We start from the raw sequence: 12,752 nt of genomic DNA on the forward strand, positions 1-12,752 counted from the left end.
TGTTAATAACACTCAAAGCATGAAACTTTGACACGTTACCTCGTTCACAAGTTTAGTTACTTTTTTTTACAATGTGTTACTGTTAATGATATACAGTACATTATCTCAAATAACTTGAGTATCAATATTTTAATTTGAGAATCGATATTACAGCATAAATATCTGGTATCAGCGGTATGGATATTTCCGTATCAATCCGCACATCACTAATTATGGCCTCTGTAGTACGACCCTGACTCGTACTATTGTGAGCTAGCAGATGCATGTTTCGACCATGTTTTATCAGCGAGGAAACAAGCGTTTGTGTTCTGATTTATTTTGTTTGCTCGTTTGCAGATGCAAGAATGTTGTTTTATTGCTTTACTGAATGAATAATCGATTAGGATTATATGTCCAAGATCAAGTTCTAAACAGCACTTTCAGAGAAAACAGAGGTGATCATACAAAGTATGTTTTCATGGAGGATAACTCATGTACTTTACATACAAATGCAGTAGAACACTGATTTTCAAACTGTGGTGGTCCATCTAGTAGTGGTACGTCAAAGAATCACTTAATTAAATATTCATACACAGTGTTACTGTACAAACTGTGTTTATTGTTACAGTGGCCAAAATTATTAAATATACTTGTTAAATAAAACCTCTGCCTTGCTTTCAATGAGTATTCAGGCCTACTTCTTGAAGAGCCAAGCGTTTTCTGAGGTGGTATATGTGAAACATTTTGATAACCACTCCTGTAGAAGGTAAGAAGGAATCCAAATGTGTCTTTTTAGTTCATCAAAGCAAATAAACTGGAACCAACGGGTATTTGATGAATTACTCCTTTCCTTTGTCATCATCTTAACAAGCGACCTGTATTAACATGCCTTAAACCTCACCGCTTTAGGGATAGGGTTAGAGTTAACCCTAACCAGAGTCAATTAATTGACAATGTGTTTCATAATTAAAGAAAAACGTGTTTTTTTTCTGGCATCTTAACATCTCATCATGGCGCCGATCACGGCTGCCTCGGTGCTCTCGTGCGCTCTGTTTTGTTTGTTTTTGTGCGTAAATTGTGTGTCCGCGTGCTCTTACACCCGCGAAGAGCTACTGAACATCAGATCAATCACCCCTACGGACTTGTTACCGGTCATCTTAGCGTCAGCTGCGGATTTGGTCCATTCTTTGATCAAAAGAGGGAAACCGCACCGAAGAGGAAAGCGAGCGGGCGCCCTTGTCCGTCTCCGCAGACGGGGATTACGCACGCCTCTACCTGCCATCTTTCTCTCCAACGCCCGCTCACTTGCCAACAAGATGGACGAGCTAGTGTTGCTGATGAGAAGAAACAAAAACTTTTCCTCATCTTGTGTTTTGTGCTTCACGGAGACGTGGCTGAGCGCAAGTGTACCGGACAGTGCGGTTCAACTGGAGGGCTTCCATCTTCTCCGCGCGGACCGAGACGCGGGGCTCTCCGGCAAAAAAAGAGGCGGAGGAGTCTGCTTCTTCATCAACAGCAACTGGTGTACAGACGTGACAGTGATATCCCAACACTTCTCTCCTGCTCTGGAATATCTTTTCATTCACTGTAAGCCCTTTTACTCACCGCGTGAGTTTGTTTCATTCATATTGGTGGCTGTCTACATACCGCCAAGCGCGGACGTGCGTGACGCTCAGCGCACACTTGCAGGCCAGATCTTACATGTGGAACGGTCTTTTCCGGACTCTTGTTATCGTACTTGGTGACTTTAACAAGGGAAATTTGAGCCAGGAATTACCCAAGTATAGGCAGTTTATTAAATGCCCGACCAGAGAGGAGAACACTTTGGATCACTGTTACACTACAATAAGCAAGGCATACCATGCAGTCCCGCGCGCTGCTCTCGGACTATCAGATCATGTGATGGTGCACTTAATCCCTTCATACAGACAGAGAATGAAACTGGCTAAACCTGTTATGAGGACCATTAAGTGTTTCACCGCTGAGGCTGTAGAGGAGCTGCGCGCATGTTTGGAGACGACAGACTGGGAGGCAATTGGAGCGGCCATGGACAATCTGGACGAGTATACGGACACTGTGACCTCATACATTCAGTTCAATGAGGTGCGCATCATTCCAACGCACACCAGGGCTTGTTATAACAACGACAAGCCCTGGTTCACACCCAAGCTCCGACAGCTGCGCAAGAAGGATGCTGCGTGGAGAAGCGGGGACCGGAGTACCTACAGAGAAGCGACAGGGAAGTGGAGAAAGCTAAATCTGTGTACTCTCACCGTCTACAGGAACAGTTCCGCTCCAATGATTCTGCGGCCGTTTGGAGAGGGCTAACGGCCCTTATGAACTATAAGCCCAAAGCCCCCCAGGCCCTGAATGACCAGACTCTCGCTCAGGGCCTCAACATACATTACTGTCGTCATGAACGGCCTTCAGCTCATCAAAGCTCTGCACCCCTTACCATCACCCTCCCCACCAACGCCAGCACTTCATTAAAGGATTTAAAGGACATCACAGGATTCCAAGAACATCACAGGACTTTAAAGGCCCTCTCCATCCGAAAGGAGGATGTACGCCGGCAGTTCTTGAAGCTGAATACGCGGAAGGCCCCTGGGCCGGATGGTGTCTCCCCTCCACTCTCAGACACTGCGCGGATCAGCTGGCTCCTATCTTCACTGACATTTTTAACACCTCTCTGGAGCTATGCCGCGTGCCGTTCTGCTTCAAGACCTCCACCATTGTCCCTTGGATCAATGACTTCCTAACAGACCGAAGACAGCATGTGCGGCTGGGGAAGATTGTCTCGGACAGTCGAACCACGAACACTGGTACTCCTCAGGGCTGTGTACTTTCCTCCTGGCTCTTCTCCCTGTATACAAACTGCTACACCTCCAGTCACCAGTCCGTAAAGCTGCTCAAGTTTGCGGATGACACTACCCTCATCGGGCTCATCACGGATGGCGATGAGTCCGCCTACAAGAGAGAGGTGGACCGGCTGGTGTCCTGGTGCAGCCTCAACAACCTGGAGCTGAACGCCCAGAAACTTCAGGAAAGTCACAGCCCCACCATCCCCCCTCACCCTGATTGACTCTCCCACCCCCGTCTCCATTGTGGACTCCTTCCGTTTCTTGGGCACCACCATCACCCAGGACCTCAAGTGGGAGCCGACCACCAGCTCTCTCATCAAGAAGGCACAGCAGAGGATGTACTTCCTGCGGCAGCTAAGGAAACTTAAGGTGCCGACCGAGATGCTAGTGCAGTTTTACTCAGCCATCATCGAGTCCATCCTCACCTCCTCCATCACCGTGTGGTTCCCCGGCGCCACAGTCCAGGATAAGCATCGACTGCAGCGCATCGTACATGCTGTTGAGAAGGTGATTGGCTGCAAGCTCCCAACCCTCCAGGACCTGTTTTCCTCCAGGACCAGGAGGCGTGTGGGTCGGATCACAGCTGACTCTTCTCACCCTGGAAACAAACTATTCTCCCCTCTCTACGGTCCATCCAGACCCACACCTCCCGCCACCTGAACAGTTTTTTCCCCTCGACCATCAGGCACATGAACAATAATAAGATCTGACAGCTCATTTACAGCTCTTTATATTACCAAATCTGTGTTACATGTGTTTTATGTTGCACGATTGCACCAAGAAAAATTCCTAGTTTGTGAACCCGTTCTCAAACAATGGCAATAAAAACTATTCTGATTCTGATTCTGATTCTGACTAACTAGTTTGGTCACATTGAGGCATTAAGCAGTTCTTTTAAAGGGCAATTGCACTTTTGTTTGGAATTTTGCCTATTGTTCACAATCATTAAGAGAGACAAGAACACACATATTTTTTTTATTTTTTTTTAAAAAGATGATAAAAACCGCTTGGAAGATGCGGCTAATGGCAGTCACTGTTGTAATCTTCAAAACCCTCTAAAACAATTTCAAAACCCTCCGTCAACATTTTATATACACACTGCATGTCTATATATAATGTAGTAACAGACACGTTCATAACAATATGTAATGTGTACAATATTTACCGTATTTAGGTCATTTTAATCATTGCCGGAACTAGTTATTTGGCACATTTATTTCCTTTTCCATAGCAGCGCACTTGGGACTTCTGGCAACGTGTGTCTGACTTCCATAAACAAGACTTGTATGTCTTCTAATCATGGCAGACACGGTTACAAACAGTGAAGACGACTATTTTTGGACAAATGAGGAGTCACAACTTTATCTTTTTGAAGCTGAATATACGGAGGATGAACTACTGCTTCTAGAAGCCAGCACAAAGCAAGGGTGAGACTTTGGGGAGCAGACGGAAGCCAAGAGAGTGAAGTGAAAGTCACTCAAAGCTGCAACATTTGAAGCCATTGTATTTTGACATAAATGGCGGACTTACACAAAAATCTCGGAAAAAACATCCCTGGCCAGCTGGACCAAACAGACAACTGCCCATCGAGTGATTCACATTTTATATTGTTCATGTTGTTACAACTACAGTGCATATGCTGCCTGTGTACACAGAAAACGAAATGTGGGCTAATACTTTACAGACACTGTAATATAATTGTTCGTGTTTTTGAGTTAGTACAGATTGGTGTCCTATCGCAGTGTTGTGCATTACAAACTAAGACGTGTTTCGTGCTGACATAGCAGCTAGCCTATCACTTATCACATCATTGACGGTTTTTGAATGTATTTTTAAAAGCGATTTAGTGGTAGAAATGTTTAGTTGCATTGATCGCCACCTAAAACCAGCCAATTTTTACAAGTTAGAATGCAAAAAATAAAAAAAAACCTTGGTAACACTTTAGTATGGGGAACATATTCTAAGTAACAAAGACTTAATTTAGAGTTATTTGGACACTAGGGGAACATATAAGGGTTAGGGTTAGGGTTACTAATAAGCAATGATTCTGAGGTTATTGAGGGAAGGCTCTTAGTTAATGGCTTACTGGTTGTGTATTAAGGCCATGCAGAATAAGGCATTAATAAGTACTTAATAATGACTAATTAAGCGCCAATATGTTACTAATTTGCATGTTAATAAGCAACTAATTAATGGTGAATATGTTCCCCATACTAAAGTGTTACCAAAACCTTTGTGTATTCTTGTCTTTCAGAATGATTGCGAACAATAGGCAACTTTCCAAAAAAAAGTGCAGTTCCCATTTAATGTGCAGAAAATCAGATGGTTCCAAAAAAAAACAACAACTTGGAATTGGTACCCAAACTCGGCCACCAATACACTCTCTGGCCACCAACAACTTCTGCTGTCCCATTATTAATACTGTATCTGCATACCAGTGTCTTAATTCTCTTTAAGTCTGTTGCATTTCTGCATTCATGTTCAGACTTTGTCTGTGTGCATGTGTGCGTGTGTGCGTGCATGTGTGTGCGTGTAGTTGTTGAACAAACTCCAGATAGATAATACCCCCACAAACCCCAGGCTGTCTGGTCAGTCAGATGAAGAGCTGGTTATTTTTAACATAGGGCTTGGGGGTGGGGGGCGTGTTGGAATATCCGAGGGCTGACTGGCTGTCTGTGAGTTCCCCTTGCCCTCTGTTTTCTTATAGTGTTGTGTTTTTTCCAAATGATATGGAGGGATTTGTTCAGCAGATACTGTAGACCTGGGGTCTTCACCATTTATCCAGCTAGCAAAATGTCACCCAAATAATGAAACCATAGAAATACTGCTCATTAATGGAGAAAATGCATTGAGTGGATGGATAGCTAATTGGGTGATGACACTTGTTTTTTAAACAACAGCACCATAGTTCCAGTCAGGGTGTATGGTAAAATGTGTGACTATTGACTATGTTATTTATATTTGTATTATATTTATATTATTTTTGAATATTACAGTGTCCCAACTTAAGCGTGTTTTGAGATAAGAGGTGTCTCTTGTTAATTGTTATGCATTAAGTTGCAAGCAAAAATTTGAATTACAAGCATCCTCGACATTAGTTGGTGCAGCAAATGTCACAGTGAACCCCGTAAGATCTGCCAAAAACATCTGGTCTTATTTGCTAGCTTTAGCTTATAGCTAGAGATTGACATAACTTCCTTTTCCAACCATGGAATGAAATAAGTGTAGAAAACAGTGTTGAGAAGAAGACGTGAATGATATTCTCTGAATTAAAGAAAGAAATTGTAAAACATTTGAGCGTATCACTGCTAGTCTGCCCCATACTGAAGCTGAATGACTTTGACGCCTGCCCAGAACGTTAGAATATTATCTACATGGTGGACATTTATACATGAAAATATGGAAAAGCTGCTGATGGTGTGTTTGACGTAGAAGCAGCCGGAAGGAGATACCGTAGGACTCTACTCTCCAAGGTAAATACTGTACATTATTATTAGATTACTTCATAAAATATACTGTAGTTTCTTGTATTGTTTTTCATACAATGCTTCTTATCTAAACGTTATTTTTTTCTTTTTAAATGCATGTTCCATGTTAAAATGGTGCTGTTTTGATGGCAAGGCACAAATTAAATAGATTGCAATTAATTTCAATGGGAGACTTTGATTTGAAATACAAGTGTTTGAGTTAAAAGCTCCGTCAAAGTAGCAGTTGAGCGCATTTGTTGAAGTACTACTGTAGTATTTGAAATTGTATTTTCAATGTTTACCGCTAGTGACCCTTACGGTGTCTGCTGAAAAAAAAATCTGTCTCTCGGACAATTGTATCTGAGACATTCAGAGATACAACACAGTGGATAAAAAGAGGCAATGCAAGTATAGTTCATGCACTTAAGGTTGATGACACACTTGTGAGCATTCCAGAAGAACAAGATTAAAACTTTTTTTTTTTTAAAGCGAGCTTGTGGAACATCTCAAAAGCAGATGTTTTTACTCACCTGAGCTCCATTCACAAGTTGTGTTATGGTTTGTGCTCAGATCTGAATGCATTTTTAAAAAATAACCCCTACCTCCAAATTGATCCTCGATTTGATCGGGGTATTGCTGATGGAAGCCCACATCAGCAGGAGTAGTTGCCTAAAAATGTAACATGCAACAATTGATCAGTCACAGAGGCTGAATGGACACATTTATCTCACTGCAAGACCAGAGACAAGGAGGCCCCATTGAAGACATCAACCAGACCATCTCCATCCCATTCATTAATTAATAACATTACATGTGTCCTTTTTTACATTCATACACAGTATATGTCTTCATAGCATTGTATTAACCACATTGTTTTTTTTATCTTACCACATTATCTTTTTTTTTTAAACAAATGTATGTTCATTTCCCAGTAAAAGTCGAATGAAAACAGTTTTTGTCATGTTAAAAACTATGTTTTTCTTTTTCTTTTTTCTTCCCTTAAATCAAACAGCCTCCCGGGGCACAGTCTGAAGTAAATTATGGATCACTGAATAATGTATGAAATGGATGCATTTGTAATGAAACACTATTTCTAAATAAATGGGTTTAAACTGACCAAATTGGTTTTACTATTCACTTTTCATTCATTTTTCTTCAGTGCAGCACCTGAATTTACAACATGTAAGGAAATTGTTTTGTTTTTCTTCTCACAAACATATTGGTTGTGCATGAAAAATATAAAAAGATGATTGCATGATGTCTGCAGATGGAATTTACATTTGTGTTGAATCACACATTTATTGCAAAATAGAATTTATGTCAGAATTTGACAAGCTCTCATCATGAAGTGATGTGTGGATCAGAGCAAAACCAACCCTCGGATTTGCTGCCAGGTCAAATATACAGCAAGATAAAAAGGATGTTCACAAGTAGATGTTCCCAATAGAGAGACAGTAGTGATTTCAGGCTTGTTTTAGCACATTTTGGAACGCCCACTTAGCTCTAAATTTTGGGCGGGCCTGCATCAGCCTGTTGATGTTCCATACAGAAGACTGGAGGAAATGTCATATTGTATAGTATGTGTCTTAGTAGCATTGCTATCCCGAATCATATTATTTTGACACAGAATTTGAAGGGATTATCAAATATGTCTGCCAGATGCATTGTTGCAGGTTGTAACAATACAACTAAAGAAGGGGTCAGCCTGCATACGTTTCCAAATTATTGGAATATAAGAATAGTATGGACTTAGCCAGTCAAAGTGACCCGCACAAAATGGGATGTACCAAATGACAGGAATGGAATTTGCAGCCATCGTATCAAAGACCTTGAAGAAGAAAGGTTTTGGTCGGAGATTGGATGGAAAACATTTTCAAAACTCAAGCCAAATGCGAAAATCAGGAGCACACTGAGAGAGAATTTGTGTAAAAACAGGAATAGAAGAGCGGACCGGCGCTCAAAAACGAGAGAAAAAGAAGATAAAATGCTTTATTTTCTTTTGGTCCTCTTCTACTGATATTTTCTACCCGGTCATGATTAGCATCGGCTTTAGGCCTAAAGCATTACTGTTGAAGTTCACAGTTGGGGGCTAATTAGCCTTCTTCAACTTCTTCGTGGGGAGAATCCAAATGCAAAATTTTCAAATCAGAACTTGAATAGAAGCCATCTTGCAAAGAAGTCATGTTTGTCCAAACTAGAGTAAAATTCAAAAATGCATTATATTTCCAGAATTTTTTACATTTATTTTTGCTCATCATGTTAACCAGCGATAGTAACAAGCTACATGTAGCTAAGCTACGTAGCTTCAAGTAACTTTGCGGTAGCTTAACCACTTTTTTTTAACGAGTAGCTTTTCCTGTCCCTAAGGTACTTTTAGACCCATGTAGCCAGGTAGCTTACATCAAAGCTACATGCTACAAAGAGAGAAAATGGACTGCGAATCCAGACCTCAAAAATATGGAGAAAATACAATTACCTGGATAAATGAGAACATACATACATATGGAGAAAGTCCATGATGATTGGTTGGTGTTTGTATGATTAGTCACAATTGGCAAGGGTTAGGGCAGAGGCAAGATAACATGACGCTGAGGGAGTCGGAGACAGAGGGACGCTTCAAGCTGACTCAAAAAAAGATTAAAAAAATTAAAAAATAAACATACTTGAATATAGCAAAGGAATTATTTAGGAATTCTCATTTCTCCATTGATGAAGATGACGCTCAGGAAATAATGTGTCCATAGCCATATTTAGACAAATGTATGTGTTTAGAAAAAACAATGACCAAAACCTTTTTAGTTATTTACTCTGTAAACCAAAATCATAACTGCTCTCTTCATCTAAGATGTCCAATGCAAATTTAGGAACACACATTAAGGTGAGTTGAGTTCATGAAAAGTTTTACTGCACATAACCATTACCAACTGTTCCCAAACAACACACAAGTCATTGTTTTTTTTGTCAAGATATAGATAAATGCTGTTTTTTTACTATAGGCAGAGAACATGGATAACATTATAGGGGTTGGCCAAAGAAAAGACAAACTAAATAAATACTTACAGTGGGGTGCGTGGACCCCTACAGGTACTTGTAAGGTGTCCCCAGCTAAATGACAGATAGTTAATAGTAATGGACCCTTATTGGGTCCATTTGTACTCTCTCTGTTACATTAACATTGATATTATACATGTGGGCCCATAGATATAAATGCTGCTAATTGTAGCTTTGATGTAGCAAGCTACTTTTGCCATGTAGCTTGTAGTATAGCTTGCTACAATTCTCCGGGGATAGCTTCCCATGTAGCTTAGCTACATTTAATCGAGAGTAACTTGTAGCTTAGCTTACTACATTTACCAAGTAGCTTGTCCATCACAGATGGTAACCATATCTGTTTTGAAGTAGTCATGGACCAGGTTAACATAAACATGCAATTAAGTAATCAAAATAATTATTGTACATACCTTTATTTACACCAGGGGTCCCAAATAGATAGCCTGGCCCCTGAGTCAAAAAGTTTGGGGACCCCGGATCTACACTGTCTATGCGGGTAAATGGGCCCCGGTTCCGTAGATGATGTCACACCAAGAGGGGTCAGGCTATGGAAAGGGGGTGTTCCAAGTAGGGGTGTCCCAATACAACTTTTTGTCTTTCGATGCGATACAGATATTGACGCCTTGAGAGATAGACCGATATTGACCTGATACGATATCAGCCAGAATCATACATACTGTATATTTATTGTTATGTAGTGTGGAATGTTACAAAAGGTTCGATCAAGTGAAATTCCTCGGAGAACAATGGCAGGTATAAAAAACACTAACCTATTTATTATTAACCGTCTGGAATGGACTTACGCTGTCTTTACATCCAAGTAGAGGGATAATTGTTGTTGGGGATATATATAATGGTCACAATAATTGATTCTGATGCAGTAAGTTGAATGATGCAAACACGTTTGTTACTGGATACTTTGTAATAGAGTACTTGGATGCTTTGTATGTGTAAGTAATATGCAAATATAATTATTTGATACTTGTTTGTACTGACAAATTTCATGTTTTAGACTGCAATATTGTTAAAAAATAAGGATACTTATAATGTCTGTCTAGCTTGTGTGCAATTGTGTGCTTAGCTGTTGTGTAGCTGCTATGCTTCCATGTTTACCTTAGATGCAAGCCATTATCCTTTAATACTTTTTTTTATTTTCGATATGAGACTGATATCTTGATATCAATATTGGAATGGGATGCCCCTCTTTCCAAGTACAGTTAGTTATCTACCGATTGCTCAATGACTAATTGCTATTACTGGACGGTGGAACAGGGGTTAGTGCATGTGACTCACAATACGAAGGTCCTGAGTTCAATCCCGAGCTTGGGATCTTTCTGTGTGGAGTTTGCATGTTCTCCCCGTGACTGTGTGGGTTCCCTCCGGGTACACCGGCTTCTTCCCACCTCCAAAGACATGCACCTGGGGATAGGTTGATTGGCAACACTAAATTGGCCCTAGTGTGTGAATGTGATTGTTATGTCTGTCTATCTGTGTTGGCCCTGCGATGATGTGGCGACTTGTCCAGGGTGTACATTGCCTTATGCCCGAATGCAGCTGAGCTCCAGCACACCCCGCGACCTCGAAAGGGTAAAAAATGGATGGATGGATGGATGGAAACCACCGCCGGGCTGGTGTTTTCAGATTGTAAAAATACATAAAGAAAAGTTATTAGTGCAATTCCGGTCATCCAAACACTATGGGTCCTTACATTACTATAAAGTTTGCCCTCAACACGTTTACAAAAGAGATAAAAAAAAATATCCAGATCAGCACAAAAATGTAAAGGGAGTCCTTATTTGCCATTGCCCCTCCCCTCCTCAAAGTTGAAAATGAGTTCAGTGATTTATAACATAATCCTGGGGAAAAACATTCACACATTACGCATCATGTGTTCAATAAAAAATTTTCTTTATGTTTAAAGTTAAAAATTGATTCAGTAATAGCATGTTTCTAGTCAGGTCTTTGCACTACTACTGACCTGAGAGGAGGGCACGCACAACTCTCCTTTAAACAAAGACCCGCCCCTTTAGTGACGTCACGAGCTTGCTTGCAGAGTGTCTGGCGGTGTGGCGAGTGCGGTCCGACTGTGGTTGTGTTGCAGGTCTACTTGTGTTCACGGCGACACGCTCCAGGCGCCTTTCTCGTCTTGACCGTTGTGGAGCGATGGGAATTTGGGAGAAATGGCTCTGAAACACACCGGCCGAGCGCTGCTGGCCCTTCTGGGGCTACTGGCCGTCGCCAATGGTAAGTTTGATCCGAGTACCTCCACGGCTTTTGTCTCGGTGTGTGGTTGAGTCGTGTGAGTGTGTGTCCTCGCCATGGCGCTGAGCACAAGTAGGGGATTTGGCGAACCACATCCAGCTAGGGTTGACCTAAAAAACATCCCTTGCTGATTACAACAACAAATTCGTACGTCTGTTTAGTTGAGTTCGTTGTTGATTGACGGGGGAGTTCTTTAATTGTAATTGGAGCGTGCGGCTAAAACACAACAACAACATAGCCGGGCTATGTTTATGTCGGATTACAAGCTAACCTCGCTAGCTAACAAGTATAAACGTGAAAGAACTGAGCTTCAACGTTGAAACGGTGTTTATCCCACATTAGTGCCATTTATACTAAACAATCCCTCCCCGGGCTTATCTGTGTTATGCGTGCTAACAACACAGTGCAATGATAGCTGCCTCGTTAAACCTGCTCAATGTGCTCACTTACGGTTCCGTCACATGTTTTTGGCTCTAGTTTGAGGAGAAAGGCCCCCCCTCTAAATGGAGGCCTAACCCACTTAAGTGGCTGAAATGTAGTGTTTGGGTGTAAACATTGGCAGCTCCTGCATCGGTAAAAGGAGTGAAAAGGCGGCTCAGTGGCCTCCAGCGGCAATGAATGCTGACATAGGGCGACGACAGCCGCGCATTCACACACCCCTAGACGGGAGTCAGAGTTGAAGTCTGGGTTCATTGTGATGGAAATGTGGCGAGTTGGGGGTGTTTGGAGGCGCAGGCGAGGAGGTTGCTCTGGTCTAGTCTAGCCTTCTGCTTCTGTTTTTAGATGATACCAGCTGCTTACCACAGACCCCAAAATATAGCACACTGCTTGGACTATGTATGGTTCATAATTCAACAAAGTGGTTGTGCAACACCACACTTTAGTCTTCCCAAGCCGTCTTTTCCTTGTTGCAACCTGCCCCCAAACTGATAAAGGTAATAATTAAATCTTATCTACGCCTTAGTATCCTGTTCTCACATAGATTCTTTTAACACAGACTTATCATGCTTTGCCTCTTTGACCAATAAATATTGTTACAATGTTGATACTCTTGTTAAAGTGGTCATATTATGATTGTTTTCTAAATGTAAAACACTTCCTTGTGGTATGGTGGTGCCCTTGTCAACATTTT

General features: G+C 41.5%; 1 protein-coding gene across 1 annotated transcript in view; it reads left to right on the forward strand.

The window, feature by feature from the left end:
• The first annotated feature begins 11,422 nt into the window (after positions 1-11,422).
• acvr1ba (activin A receptor type 1Ba) overlaps positions 11,423-12,752 on the forward strand; it is a 28,315-nt gene continuing 26,985 nt past the window's right edge. The window contains exon 1 of the mRNA XM_062053103.1: positions 11,423-11,602. Coding sequence (XP_061909087.1) covers positions 11,539-11,602 — 64 coding nt within the window. The 5' untranslated portion in view covers positions 11,423-11,538. The remainder of the gene's footprint in view (positions 11,603-12,752) is intronic.

The sequence above is a fragment of the Entelurus aequoreus genome, linkage group LG07, assembly GCF_033978785.1.
Source record: "Entelurus aequoreus isolate RoL-2023_Sb linkage group LG07, RoL_Eaeq_v1.1, whole genome shotgun sequence".
NCBI lineage: Eukaryota > Metazoa > Chordata > Actinopteri > Syngnathiformes > Syngnathidae > Entelurus > Entelurus aequoreus.